Source organism: Puma concolor, chromosome E2 (genome assembly GCF_028749965.1).
Source record: "Puma concolor isolate L17-30 chromosome E2, mPumCon1.1.hap2, whole genome shotgun sequence".
NCBI lineage: Eukaryota > Metazoa > Chordata > Mammalia > Carnivora > Felidae > Puma > Puma concolor.
The window spans coordinates 48,071,205-48,098,088 of record NC_141681.1 but is presented as its reverse complement, the minus strand read 5'-3'; the positions used below and the strand labels follow the sequence as shown (position 1 = coordinate 48,098,088).

The following is a 26,884-nucleotide window of genomic DNA, read 5'->3' as shown; positions in this document are numbered from 1 at the left end:
GTGTGTGTGTGTGTGTGTGTGTGTGTGTGTGTGTGTAAAGCCACCTGTGTGTCACCGTAGGTGGCCGTGGCTGTGTGCCAGCTCCCTGTAGCTCTTTTGTGTAATGGATGGTGTTCCCAGGTGTCTGTGTCCTTTTTTGGGGGTGAGGCTGAGAACAGGGGAGGCTAGAATCTGGATGAGGTTCCTCTGAGGCCCAGTCACAAGGTAGTGGCACTGGTGAACTTTGGTTCCTGACGTCTGTATCGCACATCATGGGGAGGGTGGCTGGTCACTGTTTGCCACATCCGGGGGCACAGCAGACACACACACACACACACACACACACACACAAAAACCTTCTCTACCTGAGAAGCATGATCTATCCCCAGCTAAGGCTGCTTTTGATAATACTGAGCTGAGTGTAGGGCTGACTCAGCCTGTGATGGGCAAAGTCTGCGATGGGGTGAAAGATAGTGGGTTAAGTGGTGATTAGAGAGTTGTTTATATATTCATGTGGTTGGATTGTTCCTTTAGAGTGTGTTTGTGGGACTGTCACTGGGTCGGAGAGCCTGGGGACACTATGATTGTAGGATGGTGGGTTATGCTGTTCTCTGCTCTGGAGGAGGGGTGTCATGTGCGCCCGTGTCCCCATGGTCTGCTTTGCTCTATGTGGCTGTGCATCTCACGTACACCCTTCCCTGGAGTTGTGGTTGTGCACCAGCCTCTATGATCTCCCTTTGGGTCTAATAATCTGGTAAAAATCTCCATGAAGGTCCTTCATGACTTGCCTCAACTTCTGTCCGTGCCCTGTGGTCAAGGCCTCCACATTGTTCCATAAACACATCAGCACATTCCTGCCTCATGGCCTTTGCACTTGCCGTTCTTCTCCCGGTGCTGCTCTCTCTCCAAATGCCCACATGCCTATTCCCTCTCCTTCAAGTCCGCTCCAATACCACCTTCTCAGTGAGGCCTTCGTGAGCTCTGTCAAGGACTTTTTAAGTAAGTCTTATCATCTATTTAACAAATAATACATATAACATCTATTTATAGGCTATAATAATAATGAGTACCCATTACCCACCACCCAATCTAAGCTCTAATGTCTTACTAATGTCTTTTAGTAAAGTAACATAATTCTCCATATGCAAATCTTGCATTTGTGTTAGATTTATTCCTGTAGATAGCATCATCAACTAGTGCCCAAGGCCTCCACTGCCCTTCCTGAGGGTCAGCCCGACATGCCAGGCACTTCAAGAAAGGAACTTTCTAGGATGTGTTCACACACACACACACACACACACACACACACAGGGCTGGCCATTTCCCAGGACTCTAGTGTGGGGACTTGGGCTCTGGGTGAATCACAGGTCTTCACAGTCCCAGGGTTTCCTTGCAGATGTGGGGTCTAGGACACATCTGGGCAGTGACACAAGAACCAGGGCACAGAAGGTGTTGGGTGGGGCAGTCCCACAACCCGGCTGACTCACTTGAGCCTTTCACACCCCAACAGCTGAGCTTGGGCTTGCCCAGGCCTGAAAGCCATGGCTGAGCTCTCGAAGCTCTCGTTCTTGGGGAAGTGGAGAGCCTGGTGGGCTCCTTCCTCTCTGAAGCCCCCTCCCCAAGGCCTGCTTCCCGGAGCTGGGGCCCAGGCGCCTGGGTTCTTCCCCAGGACTGATGATTCACCCCTACTAGGCCCTTTTCACTTCTCCTTTGGGGCTAAAAATACAGGGACCCAGGCATCCAGCTGGACCAGGCTTCACCACGGATTGCACAATGCCCCTAGTTTGAGTGCTGCTGACGCAGGCTCCAGGTTCGGGTGGGGGAGTGAGTTGCTCCCAGACCAGGCATGCTGAGGTCAGGGCCTAGAACCCTTTCACTTCCCCTTTCCTTGGCTGAGGACCCTGGGGGCTGGGTTGACATTGGAAGTGTTGGGGATCCCTGGACTTGGTTGTGGCCCCTGGAAATGAAACTGCTTCCCCTAGCCCCAGTTAACCTAGGGCTCCCAGAATCTGGCCTCCTTCATAATAGACAGAGTCCCAGTTAGGAATTGGGGGCAGAAGACAGCAAAAGGGGGCTAGGATAGAGATGGTCAGAGACAGGGAGACAGGAACACAGAAGCGCAGAGAGAGAGAGAAAGAGAGAGAGAAAATGGCCAAAAGAGAGAGAGAGAGAGAAAGTGAAAAAAAGAGAGAGAGAGAACAGACACATGCCTTAGAAGCATACAGGACAGCTAGAAAAGAACAAAATCAGAGAGACCACCCCCAAACTGGGACAGAAGCAGGAAGGATTGAAGGAGAGGGAGAGGTCAGGGATCCTCGCCCAGGCCAGGCTGGGGGAGAGCCCCTGGAAGAGGTCATCAACAAGCAGTCCAAAGTGCATCCTGGGCTAGGGAGGACAGCAGGCCCCTGGGCGAGCAAGGCCCCGCCCTGCAAACTCCCTGCTAGCCTCTGCTGCCCCCTGCTGGCTGTGGCCACAGTGCTCCGGCGGGAAGAAAAGTCAAAGACAAGGCGGCTTTGAAGTCACTCTTCATTCCCTCCTGGTCCCCTTCCCCTTCGGCCTGCCCCACTCCCAGCCCTGCCAGCTCACAGGGTGCCCCCAGGGCCTGTAGGTGGTGCAGGTGTCTTGCCCGTGACCTTGTTGGCACAGTCCAGCAGAGCGGTGTGAATGTCCTTGGCACAGGCAATCTGGGCTTTGATGACTGCCAGGTACTGCGGGTAGGGCAGGCTGTCAGGCTGCACAGCGTCCGGTTTGGTGGCTGTGGGCACCAGCGTTGGAGAGTGCTTGGCGCTGTCGCAACTCTGGGACAGGCACTCGTGTGCCAGGCGCTGTGGGCAGGTGGGCAAGGTATGGCATCAGTGTCGCTCGCCCCACCTACTCCCAACCCCACCCCAAGGGCCAGCCTGGGGTAGCTTGCTCAGCCTCTGGACTCCCAGGGTCTTGGGGTCAGAGCCTGGCCTCCCTGCCAATCACTTGCTGGGTGACTTCCGGTGTGTAGCCTGCTCCTCTCGGAGCCTGTTTCCTTCGCTACCTCATCAGGCAAGGACGAGAACGCGTGTGAACAGAGAACACGAGAACAGTGTGAGAGCCACGGGCACTAGCACGTCACCTTAAGTGCTAACTGATGAATGTTGGCCAGCTATTACTGTGACTGTCCTAACTGCAGCCTTTGGCACTGGCAGTGACTTCTCCGATGACACCTGCTCCTGGGTTTCCTCCTTCTTCTCTGGCTGCTCTCTCTAGACACTTCTTAGTCTACACAAGCCTTAAATGGGGGTAATTCCCAGGTCCCGTCTCCTCTCCCACCCTCAGGCACCACTCAGTTCCCACCTCTGCGCTGACACCACATCTGTGTCCCCGGCCTCCCCTGGAATTCCAGAGCTCTCATACCCTCCCCACCAAAACGTTTCTCTTCCTGGGTCCCTGTCTCAGGAGCCTGTCTTGGTGCGGCCTAGCCCCCTTGAGTGCTGCCATGGTTGCCTCCTGGGGCTCCCAGCCTCCACTCTTGGCTCCTCAAACCCATCCTTCGTTGGGCAGCCAGAGGCATATTCCTAAAGAAGCCAGCAAGCAGGTCCACGGTCTTCTCTGCTTAAAACCCTCCGTGGCTCCCCAGCGCCCACAGGGCTATATTCAAAACCCAACAAGCCCTAATGCCTCCTACACCTCAGTAGCAAAACTGAGTTTCATGACATTCCTAAAGGAGAGTTCAAGCAACAGCCTGTTCCTTCTGGCTGGAACACCTTTCTACCACCACCAGGCTTCTCAAATTCTGGTTTTTCTTTCAAAACCTAGTTCAAAATGATGATGACGACACTACAGGAAACATTTGCCACGTGCTTAGTACCATGTTCAGCTTTTTACATATGTGATCTTGCTGTCTTTCCCCAAAGTTAATTTCTCAAAGGAGAAACCCAAGGCTCACAGGTGGCAATTGGTGGTCCATCTGATTCCAGAGGCTGTGCTCTTAGCCACCCACTCTCCCCAAAACTCCTATGCCTCTTTCATTTATGTCTCAGCCTCAGCTCAGATGTGCTTTCCACCAGTAGCCCTCTCTGAGCCCCCTCTCCTTACCCTACCTTAGGCAGAGTCAGGTTCCTTCTCTGGCCTTCTACACTCCCCTGAGCTTCCATCGCTTTACTTTTTTGTTTTTTCTCTCATTTTAATCCTGACACCTCCCCTATCATATCAGGCTATGTGCCTCCCCCATCATAGCCCTGACTTGTGTGGGCTGGGCTTTTCCTATCACAGACCTGACCACCCTGAGCTGTCATTGTTTGAGGACATATGTCACCCCAGTGAACTGGAGGCTTTGTGAAGGCAAGGATCAGGACAACACTGTGTCCCCAGCATCAGCTGATGCACACATCTGGCCCACAGGAGGTGCTCAGTGTGTGTGTGTTGACTGACTGAATGAGGGTTCCTGACGACCTGGGGACTGAGGCAGGATTGTGGTGCCCCAGTGTCTAGAAGGCCCCTTACCAGGCAGAGCTCCAGCTGGTCACAGAGTGCGTAGAACTCCTCCAGACACTTGTCAAAGCGCTGTATAGGTCCGTCACTGCTCTTTCTGTAGTCCAGGAGAAGAAGGTGACTGGAGAATGGATTTCCAATCTCTGGGATGTCAGTGTCTACCCAACCAAGTATCCATCAGGAAACCAGTTTAGGCCCAGAAGCCCCAAGGCAGGGCCTAAGGGACTGTTTTAGAAGAAGCAAAAAGAGCAAGGCCAGACGCTAAGGAGTGGGGCTTGAAAATAGAAGGAAGGTGGGGGGAGGTGGATGGGAATCCGGGTATGAGTTTCTAAGACTAGGAAAAGGGGACTGTACTCACTGTCCGTTGTCAATGTTAGTGTTCTGAATCAAGTTCTGGGCTGCGACTTTCATCAAGGTCTAGCTTATAAAAAAATAAAAATGCACGAAATGGAGAAACAGAGGGGGATGCTTTTGGTAGATCTACAGTCTTCCTTAAGATCTATTCAATTTCAAGCCTTCTCTTCATTTGGCACGTCTCCTCCTGTCAATCCAGAATAGCACCTGTATTTTCCCAGAAGCCCGCTCTCATCCAGGGTTCTCGCCAGTAATTTCCCCGACAGATCTTAGATCCTCCCTCACCCACCAATCACGGGCAGAATCTCTGTACAGGCTGGTCCCTTCCTCAGGCTTTAACAACCAGAGCCTTTTTGCCCCTTCAAACTCCCTCCCACTCGAGTTCCGGCCATTTCCAGGCCTAACATTCGCGCTTATCCCGCTCACACTGTAAATCAGCAGAGCTTCGCTTTGGCCTCATCAAAAGGGCCAACTCATATTCCCGTTCCCTGCCTAACGCTCCTTTGCTCTCTCCCACACTACAGAGTCCCTCTGCCCTCCCCTGTCCCCCTTGGAGTCAGAGAACCAAACCCCGCAACCTTCACGCCGTTCCTAGCCAATCACCTGCAGGCTCTCCTTCAACTGCGGGATGAGCATCTTATAACGCTGCACTGGATCGAAGTCCTGTTGCTGTTGCTGCAAAAGCCCGCTCTGGGCAGGCCCCACTAGCTGTGCTGGTGGTTGCGGCTGCTGCTGGGGACCCGGGCCACCAGACGAACCCGGACCCGACACACCTGCAGCGGACGAAGCCGCAGCAGCCTGCTGCTGGGACGCAGCCATCTTCCTCGCTTAGCGCGCCGGAAATACGCCACAGGCGTGTCTCCCCCGGTTTCTTTCTAGCTTCTGTGTTTCCAGGCCCTGTTTGCGCGTTAGCTCCTCCTCCCAAGCAAGTCAGCCAATGGGGGGAAGAATGACTATCCGCACTTGACGCTCAAATAAAACGTCATACGGAGATACCGATTCACCAATCACAAGAGGTTTTTCCTCCTTCGCTCCGCCCTTTACCCAGCTATTTACCAATCCGGGTGTGGGTCTAATACGGACTCTATTTCCCAGAAGGCCTCGCAGCTTGAGGCTACTTGTCGGGTCCTCAGCGTCTTGGCGGCAGTTGGTGGAGACGGAGCTGCGAGTCCGTCTTTGGCGCTGCCTGCGCGTTTACCTGAGTCTCTACAGGAGCTCTTCTCACCAGCCCACATCATTCCGACCCTGCTTCCTCAGAGAGCGGCGCCAACCCGAGCCTTCCCTCGGATTAGGCGTCCGCCGACGTCGGTACACCCTTCCGCCTCTCCCCGCGGCTCAGCAAGGACCCCGTCCGGGCTTCCTTCGCCTTGTCGCCATGGCGCCCACCATCCAGACCCAGGCCCAGCGGGAGGATGGCCACAGGTAGGCGCCACGCCACCTGGCTGCACCGCTTTCCTCTGGGTCTATTCAGGTTTCGGCGAGGCGGGGGGTCGGGCTCGGGTATCCTCCTACAACGTCAACAGCCCCCTAGGTCTGCCCGTGATGTCATACCCCTGCCGCGAACGCCGTGACGTCACCGAGCGCTCACCTTTGACATAGGGGGGTAGGTTCCTTCAGGGGTGGGGTGCTGCTCCCTTCTCCCTGCCATGGAGTTCAGGGATTAGACTCTTGGGAGGCTAAGTAGAAGGGATTGTGCTTTTAAGATTCCAGTCAAGCGTTTGGAGACCCCCTTTTCCAAAATCAATTGAGTACGTAGTTGTATTAAAGCACTTGAAGACATCCCCTCCAAAAGGGATGTCTTCATTCATGGAAGCATCTGCAGACACTTGTTTTTAAAAGGAGTTAAAATACTAGACTCCCTCCATTAAAGTACTTGGAGCACCCCTCCCAAAAGGGATTAGCATTTGTCACCCCCTTCTCCCCTCTTTTAAAAGCTTGGAGCCCCCCCCCCCCCCCTTCTGTAAATCCTGTTCATCTTTCTGTCAATGTCTTTCTCTCTTACCTACCAGGCCCAATTCTCACCGGACTCTGCCTGAGAGGTGAGCCCCATTGTGTTTTCTCAGAGGGATGGGCCCGTGGGGGCTGGGAGCAGAGGTGGGGCAGCAGGGGCTAGGTTTTAAGCTACTGTATTCCCAGGTCTGGAGTCGTCTGCCGAGTCAAGTACTGCAATAGCCTCCCTGACATCCCCTTCGACCCCAAGTTCATCACCTACCCCTTTGACCAGAACAGGTGAGACTGACATGGAGGATGGTGAAACAACCCACTTTGAACAGGAGTTCCTTGAGAGAGAGAATTGCTTCTCTTTTTGGCCGCTTTTTTCAGAGCCTAGAACACTATCTGGCATATGGTAGTAGGTGCTCTATAAATATTTAATGAACGAAACCATCGGTGTCTAAGTCTTTACCCATTGAAGAGCCAGCCTTCTCACTCTGAAAAGGGGGGGAGGGGGGACACTGCGTTTTGAGTTCTTCCCTGGAGAAGCTTGGGCTCTGGAAAACAGGGATACGAAGGGTAAAGCTGGAATCAGGAAACCATAATAGGTATGTTTCCCCACCCAGGTTCGTCCAGTACAAAGCAACTTCCTTGGAAAAACAGCACAAACACGACCTCTTGACTGAGCCAGACCTGGGGGTCACCATTGACCTTATCAACCCTGACACCTACCGCATTGACCCAAATGGTGTGTGAGAAGGCAGGGAGGGCTTGCACTAGGCCAGCAAAGGCTAGGACCTCCCTCATAGTCTTCCTGGCCCCTTGTTCTCCTCTAGTACTCCTAGATCCAGCTGATGAGAAGCTTTTGGAAGAGGAGATTCAAGCTCCCACAAGCTCCAAGAGGTGAGTGTGTGTGTGGAGGGGGGACTGGAGATGCGGGGGATCTATGATGGGAGGAGGGTGATGGGTCCTTGGTGCCTAATACTCCACCCCAGATCCCAGCAGCATGCGAAGGTGGTGCCGTGGATGCGGAAGACAGAGTACATCTCCACTGAGTTCAATCGTTATGGCATCTCCAATGAGAAGCCTGAGGTCAAGTAAGTTGTGGTGGGTAGGAAGGGAAAAGTGGAGATTTCAGGTGTGTTCAGTGACTCCTAAAAGCCTCTCTTTACTCCTAGGATTGGGGTTTCTGTGAAGCAACAGTTCACTGAAGAAGAAATATACAAAGACAGAGATAGCCAGATCACAGCCATTGAGAAGACTTTTGAGGACGCCCAGAAATCAGTTAACTGAGGGACCGGGATGGGATGGGGGTGGGAGGCAGACCAAGGTGCAGCTCCAGAGCTCCGCATCCTCCTCCTCACCCTGTTTTTGACCCCACCAGATCTCCCAGCATTACAGCAAGCCCCGAGTGACACCGGTGGAGGTCATGCCTGTCTTCCCAGATTTTAAGGTCAGATCCAGGGCAGGAGGCAGAGAGAGGTAGCCTGCCATCTCTGCTCGTCCCAGTCTAATCCCAGTGCTCTCCGTCCCCCAGATGTGGATCAACCCATGCGCTCAGGTAATTTTTGACTCAGACCCAGCCCCCAAGGACACAAGTGGTGCAGCTGCGTTGGAGATGATGTCTCAGGCCATGATCAGGTAAGTAAGTGGCCCCACTGCCCACCTTGACCTGCTTCTCATTGCCCCTTTGTCCTCACTCTTCACTGCTCTTCTCCCAACCAGAGGCATGATGGATGAGGAAGGGAACCAGTTTGTGGCCTATTTCCTGCCTGTGGAAGAGACACTGAAGAAGCGAAAGCGGGACCAGGAGGAGGAGATGGACTATGCACCAGATGATGTGTGCGTGGGGTGTGGGGTTTTGGGGACTGAAATTGGGTTTTCTTTTCTCCTTCATAAGGAAGAAATGGAGCTGACCTTGTTCCCCTCACCAGGTATGACTACAAGATTGCTCGGGAGTACAACTGGAATGTGAAGAACAAAGCTAGCAAGGGCTACGAAGAAAACTACTTCTTCATCTTCCGGGAGGGTGATGGGGTTTACTACAATGAGTTGGAGACCAGGTACTTGGCACACTCCTCCCTCGGATTAGCCTGGGCCTGTGCTTTCGAATCAAGGTCCTGGGGTATGTGGGAACTACCTTGGAGGTCATTTGTACGTAAGGATGGGTCGTGTGCATTTTCAGTAAGAGCAGCAGAAGCCTGCTCAAGCATGTGACCTGGGCCTGGTTTTAACATGAGAGCCCAGAAAGAAATCTCAAGATTGAGCTTTTTTGTAGGGTAGATAGCCAAGTTTCTTCTGATGTCAATAAGAGACTTCACGTGAAAGTAAACATAGGCAAAATACAGAGTAATATGTAAAATTAGCATAAATAGTTTAAATGAAATCCTAGATACCCAAATTAAAAATGTGACCTCCTGCCCAACTCCCCCGAGAGCTAAGTTTATTCCTGTGCTAGAGCCCTTGGTATAATTTGAGGGTTGGGAAAGGAAGTGTGATCCTGGGTTTGTTGAAAGCAGAGGTCACAAATTCTGATCCTATGTAAAAGGTGGCACAGTGGGCTGGGTGGGCTCTGGGTGACCTGGAGCTCTTGGCAACCTCCAAGAGGCACCATGACCTAGCCCGGCAAAGGGCTCCAACCTATTGTTACTATGCTATGGGGGTTGGGGGAGGGGAAGTCCCAGTCGGGCCATAGATTAACATTTTCCAGAAGCCAGCAATCTAGATTCTGTGCTTGAAGTGTTGGTAACTAATTCGCCTTAAAAATCTCTTATGGATACTCCTATATGTGTATGTGTGTGTGCGTGCGCGCGTAGACGCTTTATAAGTACAGGAGATTGTGGAACTATTATCCTTCCTTTCTCCTGTATCCAACCCCTAAGTTTAGTCCCCTTATCGAACTCGCATTTATTCTGGTCTGTTCTGGAGTAAGCAGCGGTAAGGAAGTAAGAACCAAGTCAGACTAGATACCAGAGTGGGGTCTTCAGATGCATTTTCTACACACACCTCTCCACCACCGTGCCCGCTGCAGGGTCCGCCTGAGTAAACGCCGGGCAAAGGCTGGGGTTCAGTCGGGTACCAATGCCCTGCTTGTGGTCAAGCACCGGGACATGAACGAGAAGGAATTAGAAGCCCAGGTAACAAACATCACTGGCTCAGGGCACCCGTAGAGAGTGGTGGTGGGTAGGGAGAGACGCAGAGGCCTGACAGAACACCCTCCTTCCCCTCAACCATGCTGCTTCCAGGAAGCACGGAAGGCCCAGCTGGAGAACCATGAACCTGAGGAGGAAGAGGAAGAAGAGATGGAGACAGAAGAGAAAGAAGCCGGGGGCTCAGGTAAAGCTGGACAGGCCGAACCCCAGGAGCCCTGGGAAGGGTGGGAAACTGGGAACTGGGTCTCACCTCTCTCTGCTCCTTTACAGATGAGGAGAGAGAGAAGGGCAGCAGCAGTGAGAAGGAAGGCAGTGAGGATGAGCGCTCAGGCAGTGAGAGCGAACGGGAAGAGGGTGACAGGGACGAGGCAAGTGACAAGAGTGGTAGCGGCGAGGACGAGAGCAGTGAGGATGAGGCCCGGGCCGCTCGGGACAAAGAGGAGATCTTTGGCAGCGATGCGGATTCAGAAGACGATGCGGATTCTGATGATGAGGACAGAGGCCAGGCCCGTGGCAGTGATAACGATTCGGACAGCGGCAGTGACGGGGGTGGCCAGCGGAGCCGGAGCCGCAGTGCCAGTCCCTTCCCCAGTGGCAGCGAGCACTCAGCCCAGGAGGATGGCAGTGAAGCAGCAGCTTCTGATTCCAGTGAAGCCGATAGTGACAGTGACTGAGTCCCAGGTCCTTCAGGGTTGGTGCAGACACGATTACAATGCGATTATTATGCGCAGGAAGGCACTTTTCTTCAGGTGGTCTATTTGCGAGCCCTTCGCTTTGTTCATTTCCCTCCTCTGCAAGCCTTGCTGTTAATAAAGCCAGTGTCTTTTCCCTTTACTCCCCCATCCAGCCCTATGGTCTCATTCGGCTTACACCTCGCCTTCCCCCCACCCCAGGAGCTCCAAGGCCTCAGGTCAAGGCCACTAGGTTTTCCATGAAATGTAGCATAACAAAGGTCAGAATCCTTTTTTTTTTGTTTTGTTTTTGTTTCTTGTTTTTTTTTTTTTTTTTTTCCAAAATAAGCCCAGACCATTAAACAAGTGAAACTCCAACAAGTAAGTCTTCTCCAACAGCGAGAAAAACTGTACAGTTACTCAAAGCTGATTCTGCCAGTGGGGCTGGGGATAGGAGGGAGGGTGAAATCATGGTGGTGGGGTGGGGGGGGGGGCGTAGGGGCCTGGGGAGGGGCTGGAGCAGAAGAGGGTCAGGGTCCTGCCCGTCAGAGTGGGGCCGCCTGCGTCCTGCACACTCTGCTGTCAGGTGGGGGGGGGGGCAGCTCTTGCCTCCCGCTGGGTGTGGTGGGGGGTGTCCCTCACCACCTCCCAGTGCCAGGCAGAGCCTGCTCACCCTGATGGGTAGCAAAGAAGACAGGACTTGGCTGGGAGGCGGTGAGGGTCCTGTAAGAGGGACACCCTGCTGATTCCAAACGAGGTGGCCCCTGTCCATCCCACTTCCCGGGGCTATTGGGAGGGGGACTGGAGAAGCCCTGGGAGCTTGAGGGGAATGAGCAAAGGCACAGAAACATGGCGGGGCCGGGGTGGGGACTTGCATAGGTTGATGAGTGTGCAAGAGGTACATAAATAAACCTGACACCCCACCCAGCCCGGCACTGGGAGAGGAGGTGGGGACCTTAGCAGATCCCCAGGGCCACCCTCCCCCCTGGCTTCCTCCCCCTCCCTGGGCTCAGAGCTGAGGGAGGGCCAGACCAGGAGGGCAGAGGCAAGAAGGTCTGGGGAATGGGGTGAGAGTGCAGGGAGGGCGGTGGTTTTAAAATTTTTTTTTTTTTTGGTTTTTTGTTTTTTCCCAACATTTTGTATCTTTAATAACATACACAATGGTTACCAGCCATATTCATAACAAAAGTTATTCATAAAATGTATCTAAAAATAACATTTTTTTTTTCCTTTTCGGTGTGAAAAGCTTGAGAATGTCCCAGTGAGGGGGGTGGGGTGGGTTGAGTAGGAAGAGGGGGTTGGAATAGGGGACCCTGGCTTCCCCACAGCCTGAACCCCCAAATCCCCTCCCTCCACCTGGGCCCCAGCACAACCCCTCAGCAGGAACAGAGACCAGAGGGTTTGTATGATTCCACGGCTGGGACAAATCTCTGGGTTATGATATAGTGTTTCACTTAAGTGAGGTCATGACAGAATGGGGGGTAGGGGAAGGATGAAAGAAAAAGCGGGGTGGGGAAAGAAACCAAAAACCAAACAATCCCCTTTCCCTTATTCCTTACCCCCAAGTCTTTAGCAACCAGACCCGGGAGTGGACAAGGGTGTGTTGGTTGCGGGAAGGGGATGTTAAGGCAACAGACTTCCTGACCTCACTCGCTGCCCTGGCTCCCGGCCTTCAACCGCTGCATCTGGGGAGCCCGGGCTGGGGGGAAGTGGGGAAGGGCTAGGGGGTCTGGAGGAGGGGGCTCTGCCCTCTCCCCTTGTAAAATTCAGGCTCCCCCTGCCACTTTCTTGGCTCAGAGGCCTGGGGATTCTAAAAATGAGAGGGAATGATCAGAGAGAAAAACCGTTAAGAACTATATAAATATGCATCTTAAATAGGCCTAAGAAATTAATTGTAGAGAACCTCTGATAAACAGGGCAAAAGGAAGTGAGGGAAAGGAGGGTGGCTCCTGTCCTTGCGAATGACGAGAATGGGGAAGAAGGTGGAGAGGAGAGGAAAAGAGGCTCCTCCACTCATCCACCACCTTCACCTCAGCCCCTCCCAAATAACATCCAGGAGAGCAGGTTATGTACCCCACTTCTCTCTCCACAAATGTCAGATGGTTCTGAGCAGGCCCCACAAGATAGGGGGGAGCTGCTCCCCTGGGAGGGGCAGGGGGCCGGCAGTCTGGAGGAGGCAGGGGTGGGACGGGGCCGGGTGGGGGAACGAGGGAGGGAAGGAGGGGCAGTCGGGCTGGCCAGTCCCTGCCCCTTTATCCTGGCTGCCCCCTACCTCCCTGAGCCTCAGCAGAGACCCCTTGACGGGCCTGGGAGTGAGCAAGGCGTGTGCCAACGTTAAACAAAAGTTAAAAGGGTGAGAGAGTAGAAAAATACTAGAATGTATAGCTGAGCCAGCCCACCCTCTCGCTGTCGCGGAGAAGCCCGTTGGGGGTTGGCCCCCGCCCGCCGCCCAGGGAGCCTATGGGTGCGCTGGGCTGTGGGTCCCGTCAGATGGTGGAGGTTTTGTCTGTCCCATCTGTGATAAGAAAGGGAGGAAGGGAGGAAGATCAGGAACTGGCGGGAGGCCCAAGAAAAGGCGCTCGGGTAGCCTGTCATCCCAGTCAGGCCCTCCCTGGAGGCTGGCCTCCCCTAGGGACCCCTCAGGTTGCTCTGAGTTGCTCAGTTCAGAGGTGGAGACGCTGCTGGGTAGGTGGGAGCTGGGTCAGGGAAAGAGGAAATGCTCACCACCCAAGGCGTGTTCTGTCATGCTCAGACATAGAGACTCCAGAGTGGGATTGATCTCCAGGTCAGGCCCAGGGACCGGGCAGTCTGAGGGCGAGAGAGAAGGGAGGCGTGAGGACTGAACTGAGGTGGGAAGCAGAACCCAGGAGACAAAGGACTGGATGGGCTGGCATGGGGGAGGGGCTGACAGGGATAAGAGGGAAAGGAGGGAGGGAGAGAGTGGCAAGAGACCGAAAAACTGCGTGAGACATGGCACACACCAGACGGAAAGTATGACCGGGCAGAGATGAAGGACACAGACGGGCCTGGGTGCGTCATGGCGCAGGCAGAGGCTTAGCAATGCAGACAAAGCATGATCAGCTGACCGAGGAAGTGATGTGAAGCTGAGGGAGCTTCCTGGAGGCCACACGCTACATGTTGCCTTAGGCACAGTCTGGGCATCTGCCCCAGGCACTGGGCAGCCCCGGGCTCCTGGACTCTGTATTTGGTGCAGAAGCTTCATTAGAACCCTTCCCATCCCCACTTGGACTTGCTTCTCTGGGCTGGATGTCATCTGGGCAGGCCCAGCAGGCGGGGCAAATCAGGACAGCAGCCATGGGGCTTGTCCTCAAACCACCTCTCAAAAGGGTCTCCTGTTCTGGTGAAACAACCCACCTCCCTGAGCCGCCCTGACCCCACCCTGCAGTGCTTAAAACCCTTCCCTTGGCTCCCCACTGCTACAGGGAGGAAGCCTGAGCTTTCTGCCTGAGTTCAGAGGACCTGCTCCCCTCTCCAGCCTCACCTGTCGTCACATTCCCAGTGAACCCTGAGCTCAGACCATGTCAAGACACCTAATTGTCTCTCCTTAACAAAAAAATGTTTTGACCTTGGGCAAGTCACCTGAGTGTCAGATTCACGACTGATCTGATGGGAATGACACCAGCGCCCTCATGTGTGCAGCCGGGAGGCTCTGATTTGCCAGCGCAGGAGAGCTGCTGGACACACAGCGCAGCACAGAGCACGCCCGTAAAAAGAACGGTTTCAATTTTTTGCTCGTGCACTTCATCCATCCAGCCATTTAGCACCAGTTACAGAGGCCCACCACGTGCCAAGTCCTAGGCTAAGATGAACACAATGGCAGGGCCTCTGCCTGTGACAGATGGCACTTCATGTAATCTCCTAAATTAAAAATCTCCACCGATTTGGCAGTTTATGACACAAAGAGCTTAGGGTCACCTGCAAATCTAATTAAAAAAATTTGGGGGGGGGGGCGCCTGGGTGGCTCAGTTGGTTAAGTGTCCGACTTCGGCTCAGGTCATAATCTCACAAACTCAAAGTTTGTGAGTTTGAGCCCCTAATCAGGCTCTGTGCCGACAGCTCAGAGCCTGGAGCCTGCTTCGGGTTCTGTGTCTCCCTCTCTCTCTGCCCCTCCCCTGCTCATGCTCTCTCTCTGTCTCAAAAATAAATAAAACATTAAAAAAAAATTTTTTTTTTTTTTGAGCAAACTCTACCTCCAATGTGGAGGGTCGAACTCACAACCACAACGTCAAGTGTTGCATGCTCTACTGATGAGCCAGCCAGGCGCCACCCTCAGCCGCAAACGTAAGATCTCTCCAGAGGCAGCCCTTTCCAGACCAGCCGCATCTGCCTCTGTGGCCTCGATGGCCGGCAGCAGGCCCAGCACGGCCCAGGGCGGGGTCCCCCCCACTTGACGAGCAAGGCAAGGTTAGCGTTCCTCTAACCTCCCTTTTGCCCACTGCACCTCATTCTGCTCTCTCACCTCTAGGCTGGCCTGTGAACAGAGAGAAAACCGCTCTCTTACACCATCCTTTAGTGTAGACCTGATCCAAGAACTGACTCTTGCCTGGTTCTTGCCTGAAAGAATTCCCACTGGTTCCCAGTGCACTGACAGGCAGGACTCCTCTCCATAGAGGCCTTGACGCTCTGTCTCATCCCCTCCACCCCTTCCAGACTGAGTATTTAATGAACTTCTAAAGAGATGGTGATAGAGACCAAGAAGGACCTTAAGATTGCAACACAGGGAGGGAGAGGTGAGGAGATGCAGGGCTGGGAGTAGGGGAGAGAAAGACTGAGAGAAAGCAGACAGGATCTGAGAAAGAAAATTGAAGTGGGATGGGGGAGGGTACAAGAAAACCCATGATGTGGGAAGATGGGTGCAGAGTGGCGGGAGGTATAAGGAGAGGTGAGCAGATGAGAAAGGACAGTGGGAATCGGATTGAGAGAAAGGCCACCTAGGGTGTCGCTGAGGCAGAGCCCCATGGGTAGGGGCAGTTTACCTGGAGGGAACATGAGAATGGCCTGGGGCGACGAATGGACCGGGAGGGAGTGGGTGCGCTGCACAGAGCTGCGGCTCTGGCTGGGCATGCTGTTGCTGCCTCCGGGGTTGGCAAACCACAGGTTCTGCACGGGGCACGGGAAAAGAGAAAATGGTGAGCTGAGAGGGAAGAGTCCCAGGCCCAGGCGCCACGGAGCTGGCAAAGGAGCCTCTCCCTTCCACGCCAGGCCCAGATGCAGAGATATGGACACACACGGCCCAGGCACCACCACCCCAAACCCAGAAGTGCCACGTCCTCTGCTTCCGACCGGCTCACCTGTCGGCCCTGGCCCCCAAGACTGGGGCTAGTGAGGGCATGTCGCGGGGAGATGCCCCCAATGCCCGAAGGGCTCAGAAGGCCCATCCTGCCGGGCGGGAGGGCCCGGGGAGGCATGGGGAACTGCCGCTGGGTCCGCCGGGCTACCCCCATCCCCACAGAGCCAGCTATGGGAAGCGAGTTGGAGCCGAACGCCCAGCTGTGAGACAGAAGGCAGGGTGTCAGTTTAGGTGGATGGGGATGGGGCCCCTCTGTCCGTCCCTTCCTCACTTCCCCCCACAATCCCCATGGGAAGGACAGAACACAGACCTGCTCCGAGCAAGGACTCCCCGTCCAAGCCCTTGCATCACACACGCTCTCTTCTCCTGCCCCAAGGTACCCCCAGGATGGAGACAGGAGCAAAGGTCTCCTCACATCCACTTACAGCACTTCTCCTAACTTCAACTCTCAAATGCGATATTTGCTATTTGGGGTGAGAAGGGACCTCAGAGCCCCCTGCATGGAGGCGAGAACAAGGGACAGGCAAAGGGATGGGTGCTGCTTTTTGCCAGCTCGGCACCCTGTTCTGGTGGTCAGAACACACCCTGATTTTCTTCTGGGAGAGTCTTCACTGGGTGACTCGTGTAAGGCCACTCAGCGGATTGAATGAGGACAACCAATTCCCGGCCTGCCACGCCAGTGACCCTCCCCGCGCTCTCCATCCACCAACGAGGGCCCAGAGAAGGAAGGTCCCTGCGCCCCAGCCCCCACCCCCCACTCACCCTTTCTGCTGCCGGTAGCTCTGCATCTCTAGTGCGGCTTTGCGCGGGAAGGTCCGCAGGAGCTTCAGCACTTGCTGTTTCCAGGACAGCAGCCGTTTCTTCTGCGTCTCCGTGAACGCCTAGGATTGGGAGGGCGAGGCAGGGAGGGTACGCTTTCAGATCTGCCTTCCACTCACCCACTCATTTACTGACCGCCTGCTCGGTGCCAGGCAATGCTGGGATGCAGGGGTGACCTGTGCACACAGAGCTCACAGTTTAGTTGAGAAGATAATACACACGTGATCTAAACTGTGACGAGCCCTGTGAGGGAGAGGCCCAGGAGCAGAAGACTGATCTGCCACGAAGGCCCAGTGAAGGCGTTCCTGAGGTGTATACGCTGGAAATGAGAGCCGAGGGACCAGCAGCAGGGAGGGGAAACTGGCTCCCAAAAAAGGAATAGGTATTAAGGCTCTGAGAAGGAGAGCACAGGGTACCCACTGAAGCCAACACCGGTGAGAGACGAGGGTGGGTGCCAGCCGGGCAGGGCCCTGAGGACCACATGAGGGATGTGGATCCTGAGAGGGACAGGGCAGCCTTTCCCTTCTTGGGACTCTAGAGAAGGCCTCACCTCATGAGTCAGGCACTTTTCAATGAGCTGGAGGTAACTGGTGATGTTCTCCTCGTCTGGTCGGGACACCAGCAGCTGGGTGCACACTGTGGGACAGGGGAGAGGAAGGTCGGCCCCAGCACGTCCCCTGCCATAGTCTAGCTCCCCCGGTCCCTGCCGGCCAGCATCGGAGGAAGAGGAAACTCAGGCTGGATGAGCTCTAGCTATGTGCCAAGCACAGCCCCTGGCTATCGTTAGGATATAAAAGCCCACCAGAGTGGTACAGAGAAGTTGAATCATTTGCCCCAGGTCACACAGCTAAAATGATATGGACCCAAGTGTAAAATCTGCTATGCCATGCTGCCTTAGGAAAGGCTGAGCCCGTTATGAGTTTCAACATATCCGTCTGTGGACTTTAGTTCCTTGTGAAAGAAGCCGTGGGTTTGCCTCGCACCGACTGTATACCACTTCCACCGACACACTGTCTGGTCTTCTGCTCGGGCTGGAGACACTCTGAAGGTAAGTAAAAGTTGTCTCGTACCATCAACCTGGACACACCTGAGGGCAGACGTTCTGCTCTGGACACACTTGCTACTTTCAGTCTCAGCTACTCTCTGAAGTGATCTAGTTCCCAGGGTACTCTAAAAAAGCTGTTCCCACCATTTAACTTGGATTGGATCCCTGACGACTGGTTCACTTGGCTCCCTGTCCCCAAACTTCTTGAGGGGCCTTGGGGGGGGTCTCACCTTTGCCCATCACCCGTGTAAACTGGCTGGGGATGTCTCCGTCGGCGACGGGAGCCGGGGCTGGCTCACTGCCATCAGTGGGAGCTGGAGCTGGTGGAGGGGGGTAGCTCTCTGCAGCTGGAGGGTCCTTGGCCTCAGTGCCCTTGTCTGTGCCGGGGTGAGCCAGGGGAGGCTCAGCACCTGGCAGTGGTGGCTCCCCCCGGCTCCCATCCTTGGCAGTAGGGGTGGCGGCAGCGGCAGCAGCCACGGTGGCTTGGAGGACGCTGTAGGCCTTGATGGGGGTGATGATTATCTGCTGCAGCTCCTGCAGAGCGTTTCGCAGATTCCCTCCTTCCAGCACATCCTGAGTAGGGAGGACACAGACAGGGTCACATGCTGACCCCCACAGCTACGTAGAATGACTATACAAGCGAGGTCAGACAGAGATCGGAGAGGGCTGGTGGAACCCTGGGTCCTAGCACTTAGAGAAAGGAAGTAAGGGCACTACACGCTCACACATACGTACACATCTGTATATGCATATCCTTCTTCCCCCCTCGAGGTGACGTTCCATGGGGCTCAAGGAGGTCTGATGCTGGGGTCTCAGGGTCCCGCCAAGAATGGGACCAGATTCAGACCCAGAGATTCAGATCAAGACACTGGGGGTGGGGGTGGGAAGCAGAAGTCAAGTGGCAGGAAAAGGGGACAGGAATGCAAATTGAGGCAGATACGGAAGGGGAGCGAGTGGATGAGAACCAAACGGAAAGAGAGATCATGCACACAGGGAGACATCAGACATCAGACACCAGAAATACCACTAAGAAATGGAAAAGAGAGGGAACAGAAGGGACCGAGTTAACAAAGTCTGGAGACAAAGACCAGGACAAAAAGGGGAGCCTCTCAGCCACAAGCAAGTGACCCCGGTGATCTGACTTGCTCCTGGCCTCCCTCCCTAGGGCTGGGGCCACTGGACATCAGACCTGAGGGCTGTGAAGGCCCCAAGGGGAGGCTACCCAGAGCCAGTGGGCAGCCGGCTGGCCTTGAAGACGGGGATACCAGGTCCTCACCTTCTCCAGGGACTTGAGGACGCTCTGCCTCTCACGCAGCTTCTGGATGCTGAGGGCTATCTTGTGGCGGGCACCTTTGGTGACATTCTGTGGTAGGGGCAGAAGGGGATAGATACTTTGGGGTGCCCCAACAAGGCCTGAGGAGATGCAAGAGGCTTGGGCTTCAAGAGTACTGTCAAAATGGTGTCACCCCCAACACCTTCCCTGATGGTCCCCTTGGCTTCACCTGAGACTCCAGGTGCTGCTCAGTCAGTGTCATCATCTCCTCGTAGCTCATCTGTGAGAAGAGGGCTGCGTACTTGTGCAAGCGGAGGCTCTTGAGCCATGAGGGTACATCTGTGGAAAAGGAGAGCAAGAGGTCAGGAGTCCGGCCCTTGTGACCAGGGCAGAGGGAGGACTGTGGGGAGGAACCAGGAATAAACCAGAGGCAACATTAAAGATGCAGAAAACTGGGAGGAGTAAGCGGAAGCCAAGGGTCCAAAAACCACTTCTGCCCAGCCACACCCTTGTAGGTGGCCTTCCCTGACAGCAGGACATCTGACCCTCCTGAGCTGTTCGACTGGATATGTACTAGGATGGCCTCATCGATGTCCCTAAAAGTCTTCCTAGAAGCTCTGTTCCATCAGCTACCACTCTGTCCTGGCTTCCTTGTCAGGCTAGGGTGTCTGAGGGCACGGATTTCTCCCACATCAGACTAGGGCCTGTGGGGATCTCTCTGCTCAGTCTTGAGCCTTAAGGGCAGGGACTCTCTCCTCCCCTCAGACCTGTCCCTGCCTAGGGCAGGGTAGAGGGTGACAGGAAGGTGGAAGCTGGAAGCTTCCAGCTCCCTTCTGTCCTCTAAGCCATGCAGAAGCCTCTCTTCAGAGGGTCCTAGTGCTGCCCTCCCCTGTCATACCTTTCATGCCACTGCCGTCCTCCTGGAAGGTGTTCCGGCTGGAGCCCTGCTCCTCCGTCTGCTCACTGCCAGAGGAGGCCACGCTGCTCTGGGGTGAGAGGGGTGCGTGGTCGGGCGTGGTGAAAGCAGCCCGGGCCCCGAGCTCCTCCGGACTCGGCCACTCACCAGGGGCCTGGGGGCTCGTGGGGATGAGAGACATGGAGCGCTTCAGCGGGCTGGGGTGAATTTGGCAGGGGAGACCTGGCCAGAGGGGGAGAGGCAAGAGGTCAGGCTTGGAGATCTGACCACAGGAGATTGTGCCCCCCTGGTTGGTGCCATGGATGGCCGCTCAGCCCCAGAATCCAACAAGGGGAAGGGACCCTGGGGTGTGAGGGGAACCACCTCCCAGATAGTGCTCGTTCCCTCACTCCCCACACTCAACCCATCGGCAAGCTCTCCGCCACATCTCTGAATCTCTCTACTTCCTCTTCCAGCACTCTGGTCCTAGTCACTGGTGTCCCTTGTTGGAATTACTGCCACAGCCTCCTTATTGGTTTCTTGCCTTCCTTCTTGCCTCCTACAGCCCCATTCACCTCACAGAAGCCATGTTGATCCTTCTAAAAATGCAAATCTGACCAAGTCAATCCCTTCCCTTCACACTGAGCATAAAATTCAAACTCTTCCACATGCCTACAAGGCCTGGCAGGACCTGGACCCTTTGACCTCTCACCTCCCACAGCTCACCTGTCAGTTCAAGCCTTTTTAGCTTTTACTCCCCCACCCCCACCCCCCATTTGTTCCTGGAACACTCAAGCTGTCCAACCTCAGACTTGTGCACTTGCTTTCTTCTTGTCTTCCTGATCTTGGCAGTTGGCTTCCTCAAATCTCATCTCAAGCAAGCATGACATCTCTTGCGAGGCCTTCCTTGACTAGCTGCCCACCACCAATCTTGGTTACTCCATCATAGGATACTTACTTATCTTCTTTACAGCACCCATGACAAACTGAAGTGATCTTACCTAGTTATTTGTTTACCTGCTTATTAACTGTATACACCCCTGCTACGATACAAGATCTGTGACAACATCTTTGTATCGTCAGTAATTACAGTGGAGCCTGGCCCAGAGGAGCTGCTTCATTAGTATTTGTACAGTAAATGAATGAACGAAATAAACTGCTTCCTCAACATCCCTGTCATTGGGTCTTACCACCTGCCAAAGTTTTTTTCTGGTACTGAGCTAAAATCAGCCACCCATGAGGCCCAGTGACTCAGGGTGAATCGAGGCCTTCTTCCACAGGATGTTTCACACCCTCCATCCATCCCATTCCTGAGGTAGGAAAAGGGATTCAACTTGATTCGAACCATTCTCAGGACAGGGCAGGTTTCCACGAGCGTCCAGACCTTCACATGGAGCTATTCCCTCTGCCTAGCTCACTGTTCTTCCACCCTTCCCTGACAGCCACTTCAGCCTTTGCTCCTCACTCAAGTGTTACCTCTTCTATGACTCCTTCCTCTGCATTCCCTGGGGCCCTGTATTACTGCCTCAAGCCTAGCATTTACTGCCTCCATCACTAGCCTGCCTCTTGCACTGGACTCTGGGCTCATGTAGAACGGCAACCCCACCCACGCATTTCTGTATTGCCATGACCAGGTGCAGGGTTATGATACACAAGAGCCCTCAATTTCATAAAAGCCAAAAAGAGGGCACCTATGGACCTGAGGGTGCCTCTAAGCTTGGCATAGGGAATCCAAAAGTACCCAAAGTCAAAAAAAAAAAAAAAAAAAAAAAAAAAGACAAGGAAACGAAGCCAAAAAACCTCACCCTGGGTAGGTGAGAACATCAAGGCTCAGGGAACAGAAGCCCTTTGCCCCAGTTCCCAGAGCAAGTTTGGGAGGCACAGACCTAAGAACCCTAGCCTTGTTTCTGATGGAAAGGCTGGAATTCCTGTCAGTCCTCCACTGAAACTCAGCCCAGGAAGGACAACCAGCCCGGTACAGGCTCCAAAGCACCTTCCCTCATCTATGACAATATCTATGTTCCTAGCCAGGAAATCACCTGAGGGAAAGGGCAGTGCACTGATAGCCCCCTAAGGCTAGCCTCCACCTCTGCTGTGACCTCTGGGGTCCTCTGCTCAGGGCTCCTTCCAAGGCTCTGGTTTTCCAGAAAATGGCACCTTCTAGGCCCTAGGGGACTTGGTATAGGTTTTTCTTTTTTTCTGTGGCCTGTCTTGGTGCCTATGGCTTCTTCCTCCTTCCCTCTCAGCCAAGAAGAAGGCAGGCAAGGCTGAGAGGGCAGGAAATTATCTTGATTGGAATGATCGTGCAGTTCCCGAGGAGTGCTGCTTGGCCAGGCACTGGGGTGGAGGCTGGCCACAGCATGAGGGCTATAAAAACAGGAATGCCGGCCGGAGATCCAGGGCCTCACACTCTCCGAGAAACCCTGGTCTGTCCTTGGCAGCACCCCAAACCCATCCTGCCTGCCCTTACAGGCCAGTCCTTGCTGCTCCCCACTCAAAAATATTTTAATGGTTTCCTGTTTCCTGCAACTGCTTGAAATTGAAAAGCTTCACCCTATCCTTCAAGGCCCCCCAGAATGTGGCCCTAATATACTGAGATCTGGGAGTCAAGACAGATCTGCACTGAAATTCTGGCTCCGCCACCTATTAACTTTATGATCCTGGGCAAGTCACTTTATTTGCCCCCTCTGCCTCCGTTTCCAAGTAATGTCCTTGGCACAGGGGCAGGCACATAGTAAACGTGGATGTTGGCTACTGCAATTACTCATTTAAATCCCTGCACCTCTCCATCCCAGCCAGACATGTCTGCATACTCCAATTTGCCACCCCGTGCCTTCCTTTCATGCTATGTCCTCTACCTGGAATGCCCAATTCCTTTCTCTCTTCTGGTTCACACCCCCTTTCTGACAATGTTCTTGCTTAGTCCTTTCATAGCTGCTATTCCTATTGGGGGGAGGAAGAAATGCATGGGCACCCTGCATGGTAACCCCTCCCATTGATGAGGTCTGAGCATCTATGGGAGGGTCACTTTTAGGTGGAGGCAATGTAGCAGAGTAGTTACAAGTATGAGCTGTGGAGCCACACTGCATGGATTTCAATGCTGGCTATACCACCTGGGGCAAGTGACTCTTCTGTGACTCAGCCAAAGAATCTGTATGTATAAAGTTCTCAGAACAGCTTTTGGAAAAGACCGAATGCTCAATAATCTTAGCTAGAATTATCATTATTAGTATATTTTCTCCATTTGGACCCAGAAACTATGATGCTCTGAGACTATAAAACAAGGTCTAACACCCTCTGGGTTGCCAGAGTTGCCAGTAATGCCCTCCATCCCTGTTTTCCCTGATTCTTACCAACACCTAGGAGGGAGGCAGGTGGCCAGGACATCCATATTAAACTGGGGAAAGAAAGATACTCAGGGGACAGAGGGTGTGTATCAGGTGCCACAGAGCTGGGTACCAGAGACCCAGGGTTCACCCCGCCCACTGGCATGGATGACATTTCACTGCCACTCTCTTGACTTGTTTTAGCCAGTACCAGCCAGCCAAAGGGGACCAGCCATCTTGAGGTGAAATCTTGGAAACCTCTCACCTGGAGTCAGGTAATATTATCTCACCAAGTCTCGGAAATCCCGCTTTCCCTTACCTTGTTCATTTCCACTAGTATTTCAGAAACTCACTAGAATACCAGCTCCTACTGCTCACCCCAGCCTCTGGGGTGCTTACCAAGATAGCCCTTTCTAGACCACTTGGTTGGAGAACAGCATTGTGGCCAGAGGCAGGCTCTGGTGTCAGACTTCCCAAGTCTGAACTGTGGCCAGTTCTACTACTTGTTATGACTTCTCCTCTTTGGATCTCAGTGTTCTCATCTATAGAATGAGGCCGATGATAAGGTTGTGACCAGGACTAAACGAGATCATGTCAGAAAAGTGCTCACAGCACAGTCAATGCTCAACACTACCTACCGTTACTACTACCATATAGAGTGAATTACATCTTATATATAAACAGGCTTACAGACACAGATTTCTCAGAAACAATGCTATTAGCTGAAACCACATCCACAAATCCACCATGTCTAAGCTGGAATGGACCTTAGATTTTGGCCATTAACTCAATACTTTCAGAGGCCAAGCAGGTGTCAGACATGCCCAAAGGGAGGTAGGTGGTGGGGCCAGAGGCCAACTGGGGTACATGTGCAGGGTTTGAAGGGGGTGGACAATATTTAATCCTTCAACCCCTTCTTACTGCTGCTATAGGAATACAAGCCTTGAGTTTTCAGGTTTTTTTTTTTTTTTTCCTTTTTAAGAGAAGCTGAAATCTGGAGTTTTAGGGGAAAATTCTCAATTTCTTATGTCACCAAATTTATTTTAAAGCATAAGACAAAACCAAAGTTTCAATGTGTTTGGGCTCAACAAAACAAGTCTGTAGGTCAGATATGGCTTCTGGAATGTCAGTTCACAACCTCTGCACTGCCTCATAAAGCTGAGGCCCCGGATAAGTTATGAGACTTGCCCAGGACCAAAGAGCAAGTAAAGAGAGAGAGCCCAGTTTGACCTTTTTCAAGTAGGTATGGCCTCCTGGGACCCCCACTCCCTCACCTGTGTTTGCATTGCTCCCAATACTGTTGATGGCTGGCGGCACTGAGCTGGATGGGTGGAAGGGCACGTGTCCATTTTCCCGGGGTGGTTTGTCCTGCCAGCCTGGCCCTGCCTCCCCAGGGCCCAGCTCTGCAGGGCCCCCCCATTCATCTGAGCCTTGGCGTGAGTGGTAGGTAGGCTCAGGCCGGGTGCGGAAGCCGCTGGCCAGCCGCTCTTCCAGGTGGCTCAGCCAGAGGGCCAGTGCATTGCGGTCCTCCAGTGTGGTGGCCGGGTGGATGAGGGCGTAAGAGAGCAGCTGGCGGCTCTCCTCGATGAAGGCATTGCTCTCGATCGAGTAGGCCAGCACTTTCTGCAGCAGTCTCATGTACTCCGACTTGGCCTCCGTGTTGCCTGGCTGAAGCAGGGGCAGGTGGGACAGCAGGAGGGATACCACCTTCTCTTTGGACTCCTGCTGCCACTGGCTGACGATGGCTACAGAGGGAACAAAGGGAATGTCAGAGAAGCCAGGGTAGGGGACTCCCTCAGCCTGCTCCCTCAGCTCCAATCTCCTTTCCCTTCCCCCTTCATGACCCCTTGACCTCTGAGCTGGTCCTTCATACAGGTGAGACCAAATGCACTCACCCTACTTCCAGAGTAATTTTTCCTGGTTCCAACACTCCTACTCTCCAATACCTGCTGTGGCCCCCCAATCAGCCAAACTTCCTACTCTGGAATCTGAGCTCCTCCTGCTGTCCCCAGGCCTGCCCTTCTCGTTGTATCCCTGTTCTTTATCTCCATGGCCTCTATCTCCTTTCCCCTATCAGAAGAGCCTCCTCCCTGACAGCGGATGACAATGGAATACAATGGTTAAAAGTCCGGGCTCTGTAATCAGACAGTTTGGACTCCAACTTACTAGCTAGATCTTGGGCAAGTCATCTTGAACCTCACTGCACACGGATTTCCTAACCTGAATAGTTTTGGGGATAATTACAGTACCCAATTCACAGTGTTCCTCTGAGATCCAATAAGCTGATAAAGAATGGAAAGTGGCCAGGCATATAAAAGAATATATTTACTAAATGCTTGCTGTTTAAGTGGTAGAGACCAGCCTCTAGATTTTCCTCTTCCAATTGGTCCCATTCACCCAGACGGATTTGTCTTCTCAAAAGCACACCAAATGTCATGTTCCTGACCAGGAGCTTCCAATGGCAACCAACAGACTCAAGTTCAGGAACTCCTAGCCAACAGCACCTTCATTTTTAGGGCACTCGCCACCTCCTATTCCTCCAGATAAAGATGTGGGATACCCCCACATTCCCTGGGGCTCTCTCCACATCACATTCATCCAAGTTTCCACTTACACTGAGATCCAAGGCTTGAACCTACAATATCTTTCCTCCCATTTGAATTCTGTCTTTTAATGGACTGCCTAAACCTGCCCTCCTCCAGGAAGCCTCACTGGCCAGTCCATGCCACAGTGATCTGGTGACATCTCCTTCCTATCCCACAGTGTGAGGGCCTAAATCTGTCTCATGGAGATGAGCCAGGTTTCCCCTTCTGACCCAGAAGGTCACTCCCTAAGTAATAAGGCCCCAGACCCGCCACATAAAGGTGGCCTTGGGAAGGAGCTATTACAGGTCTTCCTTGAAAACCTTGTTACCACTTCTGTGACTAGCTCAATGGACTGCAGGGTGGGAGAAAATGCTACAGGGCAAAGGAAACACTTAACATCTGTAGCCCTAAGAAAATGAATCATACGCAACTCCCAACTCACCGTATAACTGCGCATTCTCTTGGCCTGGGACTCTCTGCTCTAAGCTGCCTAAAGAACCTCTGTTTAAGTGCCCAGGGATTCATCTATTCATTCAGAGTCATCAATTCCTGCTATGCCCATAGTACTGGCCAAAATAGAACAGTAATACTACACAATAATAATGATAATGAATACCATTTATTGAGCACTTACTATATTCCAGACACTATGCTAAGAACCTCACCTCAACTCTTTTTAACATTGCCATCTTATGTCTGCCCCTCCCCCACTCATGCTCTTTCTCTCTCTCTCAAATATAAATAAACATTAAAAAAAATTTAAAAACAAAAAAAGGGGCACCTGGGTGGCTCAGTCAGTTAAGCGTCTGACTTCGGCTCAGGTCATGATCTCGCAGTTTGTGAGTTCGAGGCCCACATCAAGCTCTGTGCTGACAACTCAGCCTAGAGCCTGCTTCAGAGTCTAGTCTCCCTCTCTCTCTGCCCCTCCCCTGCTCATGCTCTTTCTCTCAAATATAAATAAACATTAAACAAACAAACAAAAAACATTGCCATCTTATGGATGAGGGACTAAATTTCAGGAGGTGGAATCACTTTCTCAAACAGACAGAGCCAAGACCTGAGCCCAGGTCTGTCAGCT

The 26,884-nt window shown here is 53.3% G+C and overlaps 3 protein-coding genes across 4 annotated transcripts in view; 1 reads left to right on the top strand and 2 right to left on the bottom strand.

Moving 5' to 3' along the window:
- Positions 1-2,488: 2,488 nt before the first annotated feature.
- MED29 (mediator complex subunit 29) lies at positions 2,489-5,669 on the bottom strand. The gene is made up of 4 exons (XM_025914696.2): positions 5,401-5,669; positions 4,802-4,860; positions 4,456-4,540; positions 2,489-2,804 (listed from the first exon to the last, which is right to left on the bottom strand). The coding sequence occupies exons 1-4, from the start codon at positions 5,614-5,616 to the stop codon at positions 2,562-2,564; spliced, it is 603 nt and encodes a 200-aa protein (XP_025770481.1). The 5' UTR covers positions 5,617-5,669; the 3' UTR covers positions 2,489-2,561.
- A 216-nt stretch (positions 5,670-5,885) lies between these two features.
- Positions 5,886-10,713, top strand: PAF1 (PAF1 component of Paf1/RNA polymerase II complex). The gene is made up of 14 exons (XM_025914711.2): positions 5,886-6,219; positions 6,807-6,836; positions 6,934-7,026; positions 7,356-7,477; positions 7,566-7,632; positions 7,725-7,826; positions 7,908-8,013; positions 8,114-8,182; positions 8,267-8,370; positions 8,455-8,571; positions 8,664-8,792; positions 9,761-9,866; positions 9,975-10,065; positions 10,152-10,713. Exons 1-14 carry the CDS (start codon positions 6,173-6,175, stop codon positions 10,553-10,555), a joined length of 1,587 nt encoding a protein of 528 aa, XP_025770496.1. The 5' UTR covers positions 5,886-6,172; the 3' UTR covers positions 10,556-10,713.
- Positions 10,714-11,716: 1,003 nt separating this feature from the next.
- The window catches only part of SAMD4B (sterile alpha motif domain containing 4B), a 36,788-nt gene continuing 21,620 nt past the window's right edge, over positions 11,717-26,884 (bottom strand). For both annotated transcript variants that reach the window (XM_086689738.1, XM_086689737.1), the window contains exons 3-13: positions 24,496-24,966; positions 19,899-20,138; positions 19,230-19,339; positions 19,004-19,090; positions 17,958-18,300; positions 17,233-17,318; positions 16,626-16,744; positions 15,865-16,063; positions 15,550-15,673; positions 13,277-13,360; positions 11,717-13,067 (exon numbers count right to left, since the gene is read on the bottom strand). In XM_086689738.1, the coding sequence (XP_086545864.1) occupies positions 13,039-13,067; positions 13,277-13,360; positions 15,550-15,673; positions 15,865-16,063; positions 16,626-16,744; positions 17,233-17,318; positions 17,958-18,300; positions 19,004-19,090; positions 19,230-19,339; positions 19,899-20,138; positions 24,496-24,966 (1,892 nt within the window). In that variant the 3' untranslated portion in view covers positions 11,717-13,038. The remainder of the gene's footprint in view (positions 13,068-13,276; positions 13,361-15,549; positions 15,674-15,864; positions 16,064-16,625; positions 16,745-17,232; positions 17,319-17,957; positions 18,301-19,003; positions 19,091-19,229; positions 19,340-19,898; positions 20,139-24,495; positions 24,967-26,884) is intronic.

Excerpts from the sequence above, each read along its gene's own strand:
- MED29 (XM_025914696.2), bottom strand. The coding sequence starts at position 5,616 with ATGGCTGCGTCCCAGCAGCAGGCTGCTGCGGCTTCGTCCGCTGCAGGT. Across the intron at positions 4,861-5,400 it reads AGTTGAAGGAGAGCCTGCAG|ACCTTGATGAAAGTCGCAGC; the intron begins GTGATTGGCTAG and ends TTTATAAGCTAG. Across the intron at positions 2,805-4,455 it reads ACCAGCTGGAGCTCTGCCTG|CGCCTGGCACACGAGTGCCT; the intron begins GTAAGGGGCCTT and ends ACCTGCCCACAG.
- PAF1 (XM_025914711.2), top strand. The coding sequence starts at position 6,173 with ATGGCGCCCACCATCCAGACCCAGGCCCAGCGGGAGGATGGCCACAG. Across the intron at positions 6,837-6,933 it reads CACCGGACTCTGCCTGAGAG|GTCTGGAGTCGTCTGCCGAG; the intron begins GTGAGCCCCATT and ends CTGTATTCCCAG. Across the intron at positions 8,572-8,663 it reads GACTATGCACCAGATGATGT|GTATGACTACAAGATTGCTC; the intron begins GTGCGTGGGGTG and ends TCCCCTCACCAG.